Source organism: Ictalurus punctatus, chromosome 21 (genome assembly GCF_001660625.3).
Source record: "Ictalurus punctatus breed USDA103 chromosome 21, Coco_2.0, whole genome shotgun sequence".
Classification (NCBI taxonomy): Eukaryota; Metazoa; Chordata; class Actinopteri; order Siluriformes; family Ictaluridae; genus Ictalurus; species Ictalurus punctatus.
In genome coordinates, this window is record NC_030436.2 from 14,644,927 (window position 1) to 14,665,126 (window position 20,200).

Consider the following 20,200-nt stretch of genomic DNA (forward strand, 5'->3'; position numbering starts at 1 on the left):
ATGTTTTTTCAATTACCCCTGGACAATATTGTGCTCGTAATTACCTCGCAATATATGAAGCTGCCATACTCTGCGGTCTATACAGAGATATAGAACATTTCCCAGTACAAACATTCCCTTTTATGTTTGCAAATTGTGTTTCATTTATAGACTGGTCCCTGTACAAAAGGTATGAAGCTTCTAATATTGAACAATATTAACCTAGGCCTGACTTTCCCGCTCCTAATGCGTTTAATTACCCAATAATAAAAGGAGAGAAAAGCACTCATAAATACCCAAAGCTTAAAGCACTTTAGCTCTGAAAATGAACCCAGATAGAGACAGGAGCAAGAGACAGATGAGTGAACAATGTTTACTGCATCAAAGATCTCAAACTCTTCAGAATACCACAGAATAAGCACTGTCGGTGAAATTAAAAACCAAATGCAGCCTCATGGAATAAAGTGTCTTTCTGATAGTGGAGTCATGAACAGTGACGTTTATCGATTCAAGAGAGGCCTGTAGGTTCTTTGATGTTGTCCTTGGCTCTTTTGTGACTTGCTGGATGAGTAGTTGCTGTGCTCTTGGAGGAATTTTGGAAGGTCAGACACTTCTGGGAAGGTTCACTACTGTGCTGAGTTTTTCCATTTGGAGATAATGGCTCTCACTGTGGTTCTTTGGAGTCCCAGAGCCTTTGAAATCGCTTTGTAACTCTTCCCAGACTGATGTATTTCAATCACTTTCCTCATCATTTCTGGAATTTCTTTCAGTTTTGGCATAGTGTGTTACTGGGTAAGACCTTTTAACCAACTTCAAAGCTCTATTTAAGTGTTGATTTGAGTGAACAGGGTTTGCAGTAATCAGGTTGTGTCTAGTCCAGCTGAACCCCATTATGAATGCAGTTTCATAGATTTGGGGAATTAGTAAGTACGGGGCAAATACATTTTCACACAGACCCAGTTGGTATTGGATAGTTTTTTGCTTCAAATAAATAACATTATCATTCAAAAACTGTATTTTGTGTTTACTCAGGTTGCCTTTTGAAACAATTTAGTACGAGATATACACAAAAACAGAAGACTATACTCAGGATATAATCAGGATAAACTTTTTCACAGCACTGTATATGAAAATAATCAGTGACTAGTTGGTGTGATGATGCCCAATGCAAGTAAGTAATATTGTGATAAACCTTATATTATGTGGCGCATCCACAATGCAAGCTCCTGTGAATTAGCTGTTAACACAGGAATAAAAATGTGTATTAATATAAACTTGCGATTTGAATTAAAGCCAGAGCTGCTATTATAGAAAATTTACAGCTTCTGACTAATCAGCACTGTGGTAGAAGAACCCATAAAAAAAAAACATTAAAACTAAGCTAAAAATAAGATACAGCTGTTAACCTTGTAATAAACATCTGCTGAAAATGCACAAATGCGTCTGAGTTGCTCACAGGTATGTGGCTCAGTTTTGACAATATGATCGTCCCTATGTCAAGCAATTAGTTCTGCTCTTTTCCCAGAAAAGCAAGGAACATCTACACTGAGTGGGTGATTGCTTCAAAGTTTAAGAAACCATTAAAGCCCTGTCAGGAAGAAATCTCACAGCTGTTAGAGTGCCGTTTCTGTCACTACAAGTGGAAAATACTGTAAAGCAATTTCTACTCCGATTGACAATGTACTAATTGGCCCAATATTAGCTTTATCAGGTACTGAATTCAATTTAGCCCCTGTCAAATGTAGAAGCTGCGAGGCACATGCAATTACCATCAAGCCATCTTACTCATGCTATGGACTGCAGGGCTAAACAGTGCATTTAATATTCTCTTGCAGGAACAAGGGTTGGTTGTGGTTTTTTTCTCCATTTTGACCTTGGCATTTAATCATGACCATCAGACAAGACAAGTAAAAATGAAAGTATGCATTATCAAACAGAAATATAAATTTTCCACTGTAAAATCACCGAAAGGACTCTTATGTACTCGAGAGGTTCCCGTCCCTATTCTTCTTGCTATTCTTCTTGTATCAAATGACTAACAGAACAGTACAGGTTAGAACAAAGTGTGCTCTAAACATTTTGACATTTTAAAAGAACAATGCCTCAAAAAGCATTAAAATCGCTCCCATACCTGAATCAGTTCCTGTTGCTCCAGATCCCACTTCTTGATGCCGTTGTCACGGGAGCCGCTGAACAGCACGTCGCCGTGCACGGCCAGACACTCGATGCCGTCGTAGTGAGGCGGCTCAAAGTTGTGAGCGGGACCGATGTTCCCCTGCATGCCTTCCGCGACATCAAACACCTGTAAAAAGGTCACGACAGCACAAAGATCATCGGCCTTCTCATTTCTCGAGACTGTAGACAACAAACAAACGCAGAGCGAATGAGTCGCATGAGTACCTTCACATAGTGATCCTTAGAGCCGGTGATGACCTGGTCTTTGCCTCCACCGGAGTAGCCCACTGTTAGACACATGACTGAGCCGATGTGGCCTGTCAGCTTCCCCGAGGCCTGCATTCTACACGACATAAACACGTACACTTTAGAAAACTCTACGAAAACGTATACGCCTTAAGTAGAGTTTACAACTTGAGTTCGAATGCATGCCAAATATTTTAATGGCTAATAAGCATGCATGAGTATAGTGGCTAATTAGGGTTGCACAATTAATACAACTTTTAATGAGATCATGACTTTTTCTTTCTTTAATGAATTAAAAATTCATTCGAAGCTCATTTGAAAACTCATTATTAACATTGTTCAGGCTTTCTATTTAGTTGCATATGACAATTTATTATTTGTATTTTTTTAAGCCCAATATTTGTTCATATTGAGCATTTAATTGAAATAAATAAGATTTACTGTCATTTTATTTTGATTTAAATTTTAATAAGGCTGTTTTGTTTTAATTTACTTTAAAAATAAGATGCGAATAAACTGATATGTTCCTAAATTGCAAGCCGTAAAAAGCTAAATAAGTGGTCCATCATTTCTGTCACTAACCTACAACCCCCACACAAAATACAGTCTTTTTATGTGGCAATTATTACAACACAAAAATAAAAATAAAAGACAAAAAACAAAATCACTGGTTCAGGTACTTGTAATGCCTCATGCTAACATGAACTCGGTGAGAAAATGTGAAAAAGATAAACCACATCTGGCAATATGCTGATGCAGAGAGCAGTACCATGTTGGTGTGAAGGATAGAAGAGTGTATCAGGTATAAAAAAATATATATATATGATTTTTTTTTTAAATCTTGAGAGCAGGTGGTTTTTACTCTCAAGCAAGTCGTCGAAGGTTGCCAGATACAAAGCCATGGATATTTTCAAACATGGAGCCCAAAAATATCCAAGTGGATGCACAGTTGTAAACTCTGGCAGTTATAACCTTCACAAAGTTTTGATTTTTAACCAACACCAGAACACGAGCTGCTGCAGTAGGGTTACATGCTGAAATACTGAGCTGACATTTAGTAAAACTGACATTTAGTCAAATTCACATTCATTAAAACTGACATTCAGTAAAGCTTGCTGTATGTTTCATATTTCATTATTTCTCTATTACGTGTGTTAAACACGTGGACGAACGTTTGAAAGGTGGATTGTGCCGTGATAAATACACGTTTCCCTTCTCCTAGTGGTTAACCCAATATTCATTCATCAACTCTTACGCATATGTGAATATTAAAATTATCCATTAGGCGCGTCCTGACTATGCAGCTGTTACAGCAAACCAGCATAACGTCTAAGAACCTAAGAAAGTTCGAAACAGTAATGTATAGCATCTGGAATGCTAACAAAGCTAAGAGTATATGAATTTATGCTAGTTGAGGTCACTATAAATGAGTTCATGCTAGCGGGTTCTCACATAATTGGATGACCAGGATGACCAGGTTGAGCTGAGAGTTGTGTACCTGTTGAGGTCCCAGGTTCGGACTGTGTTCCCTGCCGCAGCGTAGAGCACGGAGCCGGATGGGTTTAGGGCGATCTGATTGATCTGGTATTCTCCCTGGGTTGTGGTGATTGTGCGGGTGGTGGTGCCAGCACAGGCATCTCCTGACACCACCTGACCTGAGGACCTAGAATCAAGAAGGTGCAAAAGCAAACAAAGATTAAAAATGCATAGTAAAAAAAATAAATTAATAAAGTATTATTAGATAGCAGTTGTATATCTGAAAGCTGATTTATACAGTACTTCTACAAACACGTATCTGCAAGAACACCAGGGCATAAAGTGAATTCATACTTGTGTATACCATAAGCATGACCACTGGGGGCAGTGTCACGAAAAAGAAAAAGGCAAGAAACAGAAAACAGTCTCAAAAGCCAAAAATAAAGCAGGGTTCCATGTATCACAGTAGGAATAAAACAAAAGACAACATGAGCGTAACTTTGTTTTGTAAATTGCTTCGGGGGAGGGGGAAAAAAACGAAACCTTGAGTGATCAATTATAAACAAAGTGCATTCTCACTGAGTGCATTTCTGAAGTGTTTTCACTCATCTGTATTCAGCAGTATCAAGAGGCTCGTGTATCAAAGCATCTCAGTTTAATTTGCCTTTAAATCTACAATTCAATCATGGAATGGCGGACGCTTTCGATTGTTTTATTGAGATGTAATGGTTTACATCACAAACTGTATATTGGGTAGGTTGGGAGGATATTAGAAGAAAAAAAAAAAGTAAATGGTGCAATTCCTGCAGGATTAAATTGCCTATTATAATGAGCTACAGTTGGTATAAGGCCGCACAATTTAGATTCACACACACCATAGTACCATCCATTCATCCATTTTATACACTGCTTATGCTACACAGGTTCACAGGATACACAAAGCGGGGGACCACAATTGCACACACATTCACACACTACGGACAATTTAAACATGCCAATCAGCCTATGTCCTGGGCTGGGGGAGGAAACTGGAGTGCCCGGAGGAAACCCCCGAAATACGGGGAGAACATGCGAACCCCGTGCATACACCAACCCAGGTGCGAAGCAAACGTGCTAACGTGTGACACAAACATGGAACGCAGGTGAAAAACCTGATCTACTCGCTAATGCTGTTCATTTATATCCATCTCTTGCAAAAGCTGTACTGCATGCATTCTTGGGTTATATCGATAAATTTAGTAAACATATTGTTTACATTTATTCATTTAAAAGACGCTTTTATCCAAAGTGAATTACAAATGAGGAAATACAAGCAAAGCGATATATCAAGCGCAGAACAATACAAGTAGTGCTACCATACAAGATTTATAATTGAGTGCTAGAGAAGCAGAGTGCGCAGAGTAGAGGTGTAAGATTTATTTACTTATTTTTTTAATAATGTGGGGTTGGAATTTTAGGGGTTAGTTACGTGTTCACGGAAGAGGTGGGTCTTTAGCTGTTTTTTGAAGATAGTGGCAGATTCTGCGGTTTTGGAAAGCAACCTTGAGCCACACTGAGTAGGCACTACTAAGCATCGGTCATTAACCGAGCGCAGATTGCGTGAGGGAACATAAGCCTTCAGGAGAGCATTGAGGTAGGAGGGAGCTGTTCCAGACAAGGTCTTGTACGTGAGCAGCAAGGTCAAGATACGTGAGACGCGGGCGGCTACAGGAAGCCAGTGGAGGGAGATGAAGTGGGTGTGACATGGGTTCTCTTGGGCTGGTTGAAGACGAGGCGTGCTGCTGCATTCTGGATCACCCGAAGGGGTTTGATGGGTCTGGCTGGGAGGCCCGAGAGTAGTGGGTTGCAGTAGTCCCGTTTTGAGATAACAAGAGCCTGGACTAGTAGCTGTGTAGCCTGTTCGGTGAGATACGGTCTGATTTTCTTCATGTTGTACAGGATGAACCTACAGGATCGTGCAATTGTTGACCGTGCAATATTGCTATTGTAGTTGTTAAATGGAAAATAGTACGCAGTCACAGGAAGTTCAGATTGGGTAAGAGTTTACATTCAGGTAGAGGACATCAGAATAAATAAGCCAGCTTTTCGGGTTCTACTTGACAATTCCACTTTGACTGAAGTCTAAACATTAGGCTCGCAGCAAGACAGTTCTGTCCACAAGCTAGACTTGCTTCTGTAGCTTAACATGTTTGGGATAACCTGAGACCTATGAGATACTCACGTGAAGGTGCGCACACACTTGGCAGAGTCACGGATGTCCCACACTTTGATGTAGGACGTGGAGACAGTAAAGACCAGGCCGGAGCTGCTACAGTATTTGACAGACACCACGTTGTTGGGGTGTCCCCTCAGTGTCACGATCTCCTGCCCAGTCACCAGGTTCCACATCTTACACGTGCGGTCTGAGAATAGGTTAAAAATACAGCATTATAATGATAATGAGTCTTTATTGATCACGTATACATTATAGCACAGTGAAATTCTTTTATGTTAAATCATATTATGCTGTATTACATGTTACAACATGTGAATGTTGTGCTTGCGTCCTTCTTTAGGAGCACAACCTGTTATTTCTATCTAAATTGTTTATGTTTCTAAATCAACACTTATCATCTTTTATGCTCATTTGGACAGGCATGCTTAACTGAATAGCCCTAACAGACCCACAGCCAATGAATCGTGCTAATGCAGCCCTCTATGACTCCGTAATCCATATGGTTTATGAGCTAACAAGCAGTATGTGCCATCAGGCCTTATTATGACAATGTGCTCCACTAATGCTGCCGGATCCATTTCACAGCCCGTGACAGGGGGAAATGTATTTTGTCCCCCTTTCCCTAAGGCAGCGACTTCCAGTTTACTGGAGAATGGAATATTGAATCTTTCATGGGATAATGAATATGTAGAGACTGGCCTAACTATGGCACTAAATTAAAATCGATGAAAAATCATCAAAAACTGCTTTAAAAGTCAGACTGTTCCTTTGGATAGATGGTTCTTTTTTGCTCTATGGTTCACAGGCTCTTCTTCCATAGCTGATCTGTGCCTCAGAGGCTTCGTGCATAATATGAGGCTGCCGAGAAGTTCAATAAGGCATGCGTAGTGTGGCTCTAAAGCACACAGAGAATGCCAACCAAACTGATTATTGTTCTGTGTGCAAGTTTATTCTTGGGTCATGTACTCTAGTATAAAAAAAGAGGTGTGTGTGTGTGTGTGTGTGTGTGTGTGTGTGTGTGTGTGTGTGTGTGTGTGTGTGTGTGTGTGTGTGTGTGTGTGTGTGTGTGTGTGTGTACCTTTGGATCCAGTAAAAAGCAGCTCGTCGGTAGCGTCAAGGCAGAGCACAGGCTTGGAGTGTCCCTCAGCCACGGCCACACACTGCAGAGGAGCCGTTCTGCCCCCCTTCAGCCCTGCCATGGGACTGATCACACCCCTGCACCGAGATACACACATTCAAAACTGCGCTAACAGGGAGTACGCGCATACAAGAAGTGTGTTTGCCAAATGAACCTTGACTGATTTTGTTTTTGTTTCAAGACATTACAAAGTCTAGCAGCTCTCTCTCCCCCAAAGCGCCGCTGTTCCCCGCCTCCTCTTCCATACCTCCATGCTCCATTCTCCTCAGTCTCTCACCCGAGTTCATTATCAATATTGCGCTCCTTAATCTGCTTCATCAAACCCCAGCTGGGCTTTGTGTGACAGACAGAAATCGACCAAAACAATGGAAGCGCTTTCATATCCGAGGCAGGTGCTAATTAAGGCCCGCTGAGCTGTTTCTCTAAGCAACGTGAATGCGATCAGAGGAACTGAAGAAAGCAAGTGTAGAAACTAGAGCTGAACTGATATTTGAGGTTTCCCAAAATTAAACTTGTGCAGGTTTCTTTATTATTGCCAAGGATGTCTGGGCCAGTGGCTAGAGTTCATCTGTAGCTATGCACATTTAGTCTTAAGTGAAATAAGAATTGAAAGACACCAGGGATCATGACTGATGAAAGAGCATCTATAAGATGGAAGAATGCTAGTTTTAGATATCATAAATGATTGTTTATTTCTATTTATATATTGTATAAAGAATTTTAAAAAAGAGAGAAAGTGTGTACCAGGGGCATGAGCAGGAATTCATTACTGTGGGGAAGAGGAAATATATGAAAAACAAAACCCACCACGTGATCAGACTTTTGAGTGGATTTCATACAGTAGTAGAAGGTGGGATGGCATAAAACCTCTGGAATCCATATAAATAACAATGCACAGATCTTCTGTACTTTTCTTTTGAAGTGGCTAGTAGCTTTCAAACAGAAATGGGGGAAATGCATGATTGGTTAATTGGTTAATTATCTCATCATAGCATAAGGGGGCGTGTTCATTTGATGTCCAGGCGATTAAATATGAAATCATAAAGATGACTTTTTACACCGACCTTTCAAGTTTCAATATAGAGCGATTACTGCGCTACGCTTTTCTGCTCAAATGCTTTTGTTCTCCTTAAATAACAACTAGGGGAAATACGACCATGTGAAGACAAATAGGATACTTTAACAGGCTTGCTTATTTATTTATATCCCCATAAAATATTTGCTGGAGACAGTCACTGCCCTTTCTTATTCACAGACTGAACTTTAGCAAGATGCCCTCCAATTAGACATCACAGCCATCACACCACCTCTCTGGCAGCTCTAGACATTTCGGACCTGCCGAGCCTCCAACACTCACGTCCAACTGGCTTCACAGTGGCTTGGCTCGAGTTGCAGGTCCGAAACGATTAGAAGTGAGGCAGCCAGACAAGAGGCAGTGAGGGTTACTTGCCTCCATCTTGAGGAACGTGACCCATGATGTCGGTGCCTCATGCTCTGTGGCAGGAATGACAGAATTAGCATGACATCTGCCACGCTCGCTTGCATCAAAATATGGGCAGAACAAGAGGCACGACACTACCGGCAGCGGATCTTCGAATAGCACAGAGTTTCTGATTTAGCTATAACCCAAAACTTCACATCTGTCTTAAAATGATCGGAGGGCGCACTATGAAAGGATGTGATTCTCCGTGACAGCTGGCACTCTGTGTTTCTGTGTGGAGTTCTGACGAACTTAAGCCAGAGGCCAAACGAAAGGCTCCGCCACGGAGAGCAATTGCTCAATACATTCAGTGTTTAGAATCACAACAGAGAGGTCACTGTCTCCGTAAATGGCCAGTGAGAAATCTTTTATTGAGTCCTAGAGGGATAACACCAACAACAGAGTGGGTCGTTTTCACATTTCTGTTGCATTGCTGTGTGCTGTTCTTCGATTCACGTGCCGAGAAACATCTGTGGTTTCTCGTAGCAGAAGGAAGAATTATTTCCCACTCCAAGCTAGGAGAAAAGTAAAAAAGAAGCAAAACCAAAAAGAAAGCACCAATCGTCAACAAACTTACTAATAGTTTAGTTTTGTTGTCAAACCTTTTCTTGGTCCGAAAGCTTCGCATCTCGCCTCCTAGAGTTTTCTGAGCCAATTAGCCCACATACTTTTATGGAACCCATGAGCAACCTGGCAGAGCTTAACAGTCCTTCTCTCCACTCTGCAAGATAACGAGGATCTCCTCTTGAGGCTGGCAGCATTCCCGGCGTGTCTGGCCTCGGGCCATTCTCTGTCTCTGGGAAGCCGTCCGAGTGAGACGAAACGGAGCGAGAGATTCAGCACGGGAAAAAAATTGGTCTCCAGTGAGTGAGCGTAAAGGCTTAGCTGCTCTGTGTTCCTAATAATGGCCGAGCCGCCATTCAGGGTATGTTGGACAGAGGTGACAGGAGGAGAGCTGATTAAAGAGGAAACCAGGACATGGCGGCTGAGGGAGGAGTCTGCGGAACTTTTGTGGCAACTAGGGTGGCAAAGAATTACCTGATGTGGATCATACACTCACTGGCCACACATTCTTACAATGAACCAATCAGCCAATCATGTGGCAGCAGCACAATGCATACAATTATGCAGATACTCTACAGGTCAAGAGCTTCAGTTAATGTTTAAATCCAGGTGATGTTTTTACAATCCTCAACTGTCCAGTTTCTGCATACACTGTAGCCTCAGATCTGTTCTTGGCCGTCAGGACTGGAACTGGAACATGAGGCCCACCTGAAGGTTCGACATGTTGAGAGATGCTTTTATGCTCACCACGGTTGTAAAGAGTGGTTATTGGAGTTACTGTAACCTTCCTGAACCAGCTGGAACCAGTCTGGCCATTCTTCTTGCTCTCTTTCTCATCAACAAGGCATTTCCACCCACAGAACTGTTGCTCACTTTGACTGTGTTTTTTTTTTGGTTTTCGCACCATTCTGTGTAAACTCTAGAGAAAGGGTGTCCAATCTTATCCACACAGGGCCGGTGTGGGTGTGGGTGCAGGTTTTCATTCCAACCAAGCAGGAGCCACACCTGATTCCACCTGTTTAATCAGTTGATCTTGGCTTTCAATAGACTCAGGTGTGGCATCTGCTTGGTTGGAATGAAAACCTGCACACACTCCCACCGGCCCTTTCCGGATAAGATTGGACAACTCTGCTCTAGAGACTGTTGTGTGTGAAAGTCCCAAGAGACTTTCTAAAATACTTGACCCAAACAAAATGTCTGACACCACATTTCTTTCTCATTCTGATCATTGAACTTTAATCGAAGCTCATAATCTGTATCTGCATGATTTTATATATCGTGCTGCTGCCAATTGTTTGGCTGATTGTAACTGTAATTGTATGAATGAAAAGGGTACAGGTGTTCCTTTTAAAGTGGCTAGAGAGGGTATATGTTCAAAGCAATTGTCTGCATGGTCACTATGATGATAATGTCAAAGGCTAAATAAATTGAACAGTATGACCTCAGGAATACCCACTACAGTAGGTAACGGTATGTAAAGTGCTCAAACAGCCTATGTGATATTACATCATATGATTCCTGCTGGAGAGAGAATGCTGAAATAAGCATCTGTGTAAACACATGGTCTGACTTTTGTGTTGACTCGACAGCACAGCCACGTAGGATGGTAACGGCTGATAGGCTCATTTGACCCTGCAGGTCAGTAATGATAGTGAAGCGGAGTGTAATACAGTCATGCGGCGTCTTTTCAGCTCTTGCCGTTCGCCAAACCACACTCGCACGGTCACGCCCACAAAGCCCATGTGTAGTGCCATGCTGAGCAAACGTTCAGTGCTAAAATCCTCTCGAACACACACACACACTGCGTCAAAAAACTCCACATGCAAGCACTTTCGTCCTAAAATCTAATCCAGTAAAATAATATAGCAAACCCACAGCACATCAAAAAAGCCACAAAAAAAAAAAATCATTTTCTAAATCAAATCTTCATGCAGCACTTAAATCAATGCAGAGTGAGCTCGTGGTTATGAAACCATTCAGTTTAGGAATGAAACAGAAAACAGATGATTCTCCATTCTGTCTCAGCTGGCAGCAGGGAAGACAAGAGGATGGGGGATGTGATGAAGCAACATGTTTAGTGTATAACCAGAGGGAGGAGGGAATCATGGTGTGAATGAACCTTATCGGACTGACGCCGTAATGAGATTTGCTGCCGTTTGTAAAATCAAAAAAGAGGATTGCGAATCAGGTAAAAACGCACGCAGAGCTTTCTGCATCGTCAGTTTGAAAACAAACGGCTAGATTACAGTTGCTTTAGAGGAGGGAAGAACTGTAAAAGTAAAAAAAAAAAAAATGTTAAAGGGGGGGTTTATTCCATGCTCCCCACATTCCATCACAGTGCCATTAATTTCTAATGGGATAACGACAGAAGCAAGAAAAATGCAATCACAGTGTCACGATAATAGGGCTATGAAGGTGCTGAGAGATTGCACTGCAGGCTCTATTAGATAAGGTAAAGTCAATTATGTGGCACGCTAGAGCAGACTGCGGGCCTTAAAGAGCCAATTTATATCGCATCTCACCTGCAGAGACTAAAAGAAGCAGCATATTTGTGCAGCGAAAAATAATAAGATTATTTATTTAGAGTTAACAGCCTTAAATATGTCGCCAACTCGCATTACTGGACAAACAGTTTGAATAGGCACGGTGTTTATCAGCCACGAAAAAGTAACCTCGCTAACATGTCCTTACCTCTTACTAATGAATTTCAGATCAATAAGTCATAATCAAGTCAAAGTAATTGCCAATTGTACGTTATGTACTTTCATGAGGTAAACTGGAATCTGAAAGGTTCATGGACAGACTAACATCGGGTCCAACATTATAGTTGATAATAGAGTGGAAATATCAGTACTACTTGGGAAATTTAAATCACTTCATATACATGTCTCTTTTTTTTTGCACTCTGTCTCTCTCCATTAAAAAATACTTTTTTAATTAAAAAAAAAAAAGTTTCCCGAAATCAGAGCATAAGGTTCATTCAGTGCTGGGCTTCACAACAAACACAGAACAGAAATGGGGGGGAAAGGGAGGGGCCAGCAAAGTGAGGATTCAGCATGCTCAAACAGTGGCCACACCCTTTACACAAATGGTCCAAGACAGACCAATCAGGCAACAGGGGGGGAAAAAAAAGAAGACTCTTACCGCTTTTTCACCGGGGCTAGCAGAGGAGCTGGAGCTGGTGCTCGGCCAGAGGGTGGCACTCGCTCAGAACCGGCTCACATTTCCACTGACAAGCGAGCTGAACCCACTACGCCAGAACCCAGAACCCACTATCTTCTCATATACGCGCTTTTTTCTGATGCTACTTTTCATTTTGTCTTGAATTTCTCTCGTCAACCAGATGGCAAGGAGAGCGTTGGTCTCTTCTGTTGAACAGACATGTTTAACCTCAACGTTTTACCTCAACCTTTTAAAAATGGCGCCTTTCAAACTGCGCTCTGTAATGAAAGCTTGTTCGAGACCAGCAAGGTTTCAATTGAAATCGGGCACGGGCCCAGAGGTTGTTTTTTTTTTTGTGTGTGTGTGTGGAAAAGCAAAGCCCGGTTCGAGATTGGGCTCCAGCTCCGGCTCCAGCCCCGGTGGAAAAGTGCTAAATCAGACAGAGAAATCTACCTGAGGACCTCCGAGAGAGAGGAGTCGCTGTCATCAGACCTAAAGGGCAGAACAGCAGCAGGGTTAGGGGAGGGTGGGAGGATAGGAGTCAGTTACAGAGATGGGGAGAAGGGTTTTTTTTGTTTTGTTTTTTTTAAAGGAAAGAAAGAAAGCCTCTCAGAAAACAGGCAGCAGATAGGAGGAGGGGCAGGAGAAGAGAGGGAGGAGTTAACAGGAAAGAGTATGTAGAGTTGGTCAGGAAGGGTTAAAATGATATCCGACCGGACATCACAGGAAGTGGAAGTGGAGCCCACTCTTGGCTGCAATTTTTGAAAACATTTGCTCCGGCACTCCGAACTCCCACTGCAAACATTTATGAGCCTCACGGTGCTTTTGTTTTTTAATAAAACTCGGCAACGTTTTATTTCATAGCCCAATCCCAAGGTGTGCTTTTGAAGCGCTTCAGGTAGGAGAACATTTTATGCATGGTGCATAAAGCACATTGGGTGTTAAAAGAATTTCAAATGAAATGGTCACTGGTGAGAGATTTGCCCTGAGGTCTCACTAAGAGATCTTTGACTCGATGGAAGTCACGCAAGACAAAAATGACCATGAGAAAAAGGAGCAAATGTTTTACTGGAACAAAAATTGAGAATAACTGACCTAACAGAAGTGTGCTCTTGTTTTCAGGCTTTTTCAACTTGACAGGGTACAGAACTAATAACCTATTAGCTCTGCAATAGATTAGGACATTTCCTGGTCTGACCATTAGGAAAAAAAAAAAAACAGCAAACCTCCAGTATGTTCTGCTCTGAGGATTCCTTCTGGTGCCTCGGCAATAACAGCCAGCATTAAGTATTGATGCAAACCAATTAAGTTACTGTAATACACTACTGCGGGTGCACACACTGGGCCTCATTTAGCAGTGTTTTAATAACGTTGCTTTTAAACGTTTCCATTATTTCAAATTCTTGTCACATTTACAAAACTTTCAGTAATACTGATTTTCCTCATATTTTGATAAATGCCAATTAGGCATAAAGCGCAGCTGATTTGTGTTTAGTGACAGCCACAAAACTCCATAAAAGGCAAAGCTCACAGAGCTGGAAATGGCAAAATGACAAAAGAGTGCATCGTAAATGCCGCATTTGGTCAATTTTCCATGCAGGAATGCAGCTGAGCCACGGACACACACTAACGCTCCCTCTTTATATAGGGCACCACTTCTTTTGTCCTAATTAAATAAGTAGTTTTGTCTACATTTATAGATTTGCTCCGGATTGCTTCCCCAACCAACCTCATGTCAATGTGAAATAACATGAGGTTCACAAAATCATATCATCTGTGCATTCAATTTGCAGCAGCGTATCGCTACAAATGTGATATGAAGCCAATAAATTGAGTTTTACATTTCATTAGTATCTCCTTATGTGCAAATTTACATAAACTCGGGAGATCACATAGAAACTTTTTTTTTCTAACTAGGGTGGATTTTCATGAATACCGCATTTCTTATTTAAATGCTTCTGTAAATGTTTTAAGAATAAATTATTTTGCATCGAACTTGATGAATGCGGCCCAGTGAGAATCATTTGATCGTACATTACTTGGGTCAAGATGTTCCAGACTGTTCCTGCAGAACATTCGGAACCAGTTTCACAACGGTCAAACCAGGCTAGACAAACAGCGAAACCTTACCATGTTCACACTTCCTGTTTTACTTATCTCTGATCCTGAACTCTAAATCAATAGAAAGGAGTGCTCTCACGTAATTTAAGATTTTCCCGTTCTGTAGAAGATCTGATAAGGGTCATCGCATGGTGGCCCATATGATAAGGGTCTGCCCCACTGAAATTGCTCAAATGGTGAATCTACATGAAGGGAAGTTCAAGCACACAGGAGGAGATCTCAAGCCCTGGGGGAAACGATCCAGGAAATCGGTAGCCACCCCTGAACAAAAGCTGAGTGAACCTGAGATTAATGAAGTGTCCATCTTCCACTTTAGGACACCACCACTAATCAGCATTTAGTCTGTGAACATTAATCAACATGACATGCATGCATACACCCAAAGGAAGAGATGAATAATAACTATGTGATGTGGAGATACACGGCTAGTCCAGGACTTGCTCCTGATCCTTCTTGTCTTTCACTGGTTATAATGATGTGAAGTTGTCACGAATCCGACGTCTGATTTCACGAACAGACAAACCGTGTCTGACGCTCGCATTATTGTATTGTTTCCTATCCAGGTGAATGACAGTATTATAAAAACAAAGCAACAGAACGCATCACAGCACAAAGACATTTGATCTAAGCAATAAGCAAGGAATAAAACACTTCTGAGGCATGCTGTTATAGGAAAATAACGGGGTAGTGTAGTGCAGCCCAAAGTGAAGTGGAGTTACTGTGACTATCCTATAAGTTGATTAGTTTTCAATAACTGCACATCATGAAGTGTTTTATAACTCACTTTGCAAATGATGACAATTTTAGAGAGACCGGTCCTATTTTTTAACCGCTTATAGCAACATTTAAATGTGTGGATAGGTCTGTCGAGATAAACATATTATCGAGTAATCGTACGACATATGGACATGATCTCGATTGTTTTTGCTAACTTTGCCAATTTTGGAAATATATAAGTGAGAATTATCATTCTAATTATATATGTGGCATAAAATGGTCTTAAAATGACAATAATATCGTTTATCGGAATTATTTCTGGGAGAATATATTGTCCAACAAAAGTTGCTATCGTGAGAGACCTAGTGGTAGAACATCCATGTTCAGGTTATCACTTAACTATATAACAGTCGGTCCCTTCGTTTCTTTTTATTTCCTTAATGATAATAAGGGGAAAAAATTAAATGTGTCATGATACCAAAAAACCTTCCTGTGATGTAAAACATACTCAGTGTTACAAATCACTGACACTGGAGACTCCTTCCATAAATTTTAAAACAAACATCTCCGTACAGAAACATTCATCATATCAACGATTACACAATTTGTTCTGAAATAACATTATTATTTATTAATTAGGCTTAGATTGTCCCTGTGAATGAGCTGTTACTATAGAAACAATAACGCATTAGAAGCAGCGCATTCATGTAAACCTGAGATTTGAATTACTAATGCACTACTCTCAGAGCTGCTGTTTTAGAAAATTAAACACCTTCTGACCAATCAGAGTCAACAATTCAACAGCGCTGTGGTACGAATCGTTATAACTAAAGACTAATTGCAATTGAACATGAAGCAGCCAAGTTAATTGATCTACTCTTTATGATCTTTTAAGACTGAACGCAATCATGAACGATGTTCTATACGATGCTGATACTATAAGGACAAAAAAAAGGCCATTTTACACTAATAAACACCACTGAGAACTCCACAAACACCAACATCAGTAACGTAAATGTGACAATAACCTTACAGAAACGTCAAGAATAAGCCACAGCCTGCTGTTAAATGCAACAATCCGTGGATTCACTGCTCCTTTTTCAATATGCAAAAGGCTGAAAATAGACAGAATGAGAGAACTGCATAGCAGACCCCTTTAGTCCTGTACGGGGATTTCAGGCGCAGATGATTCAATTATGAAAGGAAAAGGCTAAGACGAGCCGTCTTCAGAAGGGGGTATAATTGGTTATCCCGTGCTAATTTACCCACTTGCCATGCTATAATGAGCATCCACAGGAACCGTGGAGCATTAATAATAGGGGACTTTCAAGCGGTGTGGATGAACTCGACGAACGGATAAACTTTGACGTATTTTCTCTACGAACAATGGACCTCGCCTAATTGGCAGCTGTGAAGGATGGTTCCTCAACTCATTTCTCACATTCTCGATTCTTTTCCTCTCGACTGTACTTTAACTCGAAACAAACCCTGCGAGGATGGAAAATTCAGAGCGAGAAACAACACGGACACAGAAACAGGCTTTAACATTGCGTGTCCGTGTACTCACTTGTCCAGTGCAGAACCCTGGCTCTGGTTGCTTGTGAGGCGGGAGAAAACATTGCGGTCGTTACGGGTACGGAGAGGAGGGGACGAGGGGGGGGTGTAGATTGTCTCAGGAGGTCTGAGGAGAGCAAACACCAAGAAACAAGACACTAAGTTAGAAAAGTGTGAGTCAACATACTAAAAGTACAAACAGTGGAGTAAATATCTGAGATTAACTTTACAAAGAGGTGGATAGAGTAGCCAAAAAAAAAAAACACACAAAGCGGACCTGAGAATGCTATAATAATAGTCACCATCCATATGGTAATTACTTGAGTTATAAAAAGTATCTAGTGAAAAGACATCTCAAGTCATTACTTGTTTCTCAGGACGTGGGCTGTAGTCATCAAAACTCTCAGAGTAGGAAATGAGACTGCTGAACAATTCTGAGAAAATGCTCTAGTGAGTTAGACGCTGACAAAATGACTGCAATCAGGCGCGAGAGAGAAAGGTTTCAGACTTCGGAAATGATAATGTGCTGGTTAAGCGGGCGTTTATACAGGAACGACATCGTTTTTCTTACGGACCTCGTGTGGGAATCTACATGCTCTCAGCAGTGACGCGTTGTGTTTCCGAGGCTCAGGAAAGATGACATTCAGTGCCTACGGTATCTCTCAAGCTCTTACACATCATTCACACACTGACTTCCCTACTACTGGGCAGGATATACTGTAATTAATGAACAACGGAAAAGATTTATGCATTATTACTGCTCGAGGCGGATTGCCAATGCTCGTTGGAGTAATTATAAATAATAAAAACTACGAGATAATGAACGGGGACGTATATGCGAATCGAATGATATTAGCAGACTCCGTATTAAAACTAATAACAATTAACGAGAGAAAACGTCTCCTTATGTATGCAGCTTTTCCTGTAAATGCATTCATTAGACAAGAGTGGCAGAAAAATTATGTCACAAATCATGCACGATATAAACATGAAAAAATAAAATAAAATCCAACTGAAGACGTCTAAGAAGTTTTTATATATAAAGGTTACTTCCAAGTTCTAGTCTGAGTAATTCACACTTTTAGCACGATTAGTTGAGCGGTTCATGATTCAGTCATTCTGAGAGGCTTGATGAATACAGGCGCAAGTCCACATTTCGAACTTTAAACTGAAATCAAGTATTAATATGTGCATTACAACATACAGAAGGAACAAACCTTGTCTGTAAAAGAACACAATGTCTAGCATTCTCTGCTTGCTGGCTAAGTTAGCATTACCCTACCCTAGCTACCCTACCTACAGCACACAGAATCCTCTATAAAAGCGTTCCAGGTTTTATTACCTAATTATCTAATTATCATTTTAATAAACCTAACATTTAAATGTACCTCAGACAAAATTATACAGTCACGATCGAACTGTAGCAGTAGTGTTCGTATCGTATAAACCACGGAAGGCGAAAACTCGGCTGTAATGTCATCATATTATAATAAAATTTCATTTTCGACATTCGTTTTTGTTTAATCGCACAGTAATACGCAATCTCTGAGGTGTCCTCCGGCAGGAATTGTTTTTTCTTTTAATTTGAGCCCCTCCAGCGCACAGTAGGCCAAATCCCTTGTAAGCTTTCTACATAGGTTATCACATAATGACTGCCTAGATCCTACTCTAGTGCACTGTACACCCCATAAAGCAGCATTTGGGATGCAGTTCCAGGCAAACTAGAGTGAGCAGAACAGAACAGAGGAACAAGTACCACACTTTAAAACTATTCGGACATGTACAATTTATCCAATAAGTCACGCAGACATGTAAGAGAGTAGAAGTCATGTATTACTAGCTGAGTGCGGTGCGTTAGTTACCTGTATGACTGACTTCTATCATATGAAGGTCGCCTGGTGAATGGAGATGCATCTGAGCCTCTGGACTGCCTGGGACTGAACAACAAACACACTTAAACCTTAATCCTAACAGCCTCAAAGCAATTCGTAAAGTTCTCTTATTGTCTATAATACGTATTCCAACACGATCTGTATATATATATATATATATATATATATATATATATATATATATATATATATATCCGTAACGTGCTAAATTCTGAAGTGCTGAGAAACGCAGTATACTACATGTTAGTCGTGTAGTCACACTTACAACGTGTGTCCTCGGACCGGCAGGTTGATCGTGCGGGACAGGCTTTCTCTGGAGTAGGTCTCGCGCAGAACAAAGCCCAAGCCGTTCTCCTGAATCTCGGACAGAGAGGCCAGAGACTTGGTGATGTTCTTGGTGGTGGAGTCCAGGATGGGGCCTAAGTACTCGGCTGATACTGCCTTCATCTGAACTGAGATGCGAGGCTCAGACTGCAGAGGTGAGCAAACCAAAACGACATTCTTAATGAATGTTCGAATGAATAATTTAAAAAACAGTAAGGACTTGATACAGCTGATCCTAGAGAGCATTGATATTTATTCACTTATACAGCGCTGCCACCTAGTGGACATCACACGTGGTACGAAACAAAGGTGACGTGTACCTTGATCTTGAAGTCATCCTGACTGGCTGATGATTTCATTTGTGAGTAACTGGGATTTAAAAAATAATAATAAAAAAAAAAGAAAAGAAAGAAAAATATGAGAAATAGATCTAGATATGTAAAAATGATCACAGATAAATCAGAGATATAACAATCCATGAGTCAAAGCTAGAAGCTTACCTTGTTTCTGAGGCCTGGCTAAATTCGGACACCTCCTCGTCCGTGCTAGCATAGCCATTTTCTGTGGGAAACAAACAGCATTTAAAAACAAATCCATGTATATTCAATAAATATATCCCAAAAATGTTAGGACAATGTTTTGGTGGTGTATTCTCCCTATTGTTAATCCAGTGTAACGAATCCAGCGTGAGTGATAACAACGCACGTGTTCACGGTACTGTGTGCAATACTCTGAGCATCCAACACACCAAAGTAAATTCCTATGTCTGATATGATATAAATATACTATAAATCAGTGGTAGAACTGAGTTTCTACTCAGATCTGGCTAACAACTACAAAGCAAAGCCATTTTGCCTTACTTACAAAATATACCAGTTTGAATGTACACACCCTGCTGGACATTGTGAATGAGAGCCTGTAACTCTGGGATACACTCCGCCTTCTCCCGCAAGGCGTCCAGGATCATGTGATTATGGGAAGAGCCAATCATGTCTGTCTGTCGCAGCTGTCCCTCTAACAGCCTGATCTGGGCTTCTTTTTGAGCCACCTGTAAATTCTGTACAGCCACACATACACGTTCAGCAAATCCTGCAAATGCATGTTCAAATAAAAATCCCGTGTAAGTACAGACCCTAGTACACGGGGAAAACCGTGTA

The 20,200-nt window shown here is 41.0% G+C and overlaps 1 protein-coding gene across 2 annotated transcripts in view; it reads right to left on the reverse strand.

The window, feature by feature from the left end:
- The window catches only part of kif21b (kinesin family member 21B), a 67,079-nt gene that overhangs the window by 7,357 nt on the left and 39,522 nt on the right, over positions 1-20,200 (reverse strand). Inside the window, exons 21-32 of one of the 2 annotated variants that reach the window (XM_017450135.3) lie at positions 19,935-20,100; positions 19,544-19,604; positions 19,364-19,412; positions 18,985-19,190; positions 18,690-18,764; positions 16,841-16,954; positions 12,889-12,927; positions 7,170-7,306; positions 6,098-6,278; positions 3,899-4,063; positions 2,380-2,497; positions 2,111-2,281 (exon numbers count right to left, since the gene is read on the reverse strand). In XM_017450135.3, coding sequence (XP_017305624.1) covers positions 2,111-2,281; positions 2,380-2,497; positions 3,899-4,063; positions 6,098-6,278; positions 7,170-7,306; positions 12,889-12,927; positions 16,841-16,954; positions 18,690-18,764; positions 18,985-19,190; positions 19,364-19,412; positions 19,544-19,604; positions 19,935-20,100 — 1,482 coding nt within the window. The remainder of the gene's footprint in view (positions 1-2,110; positions 2,282-2,379; positions 2,498-3,898; positions 4,064-6,097; positions 6,279-7,169; positions 7,307-12,888; positions 12,928-16,840; positions 16,955-18,689; positions 18,765-18,984; positions 19,191-19,363; positions 19,413-19,543; positions 19,605-19,934; positions 20,101-20,200) is intronic. The other variant, XM_017450133.3, reaches the window with a different exon arrangement.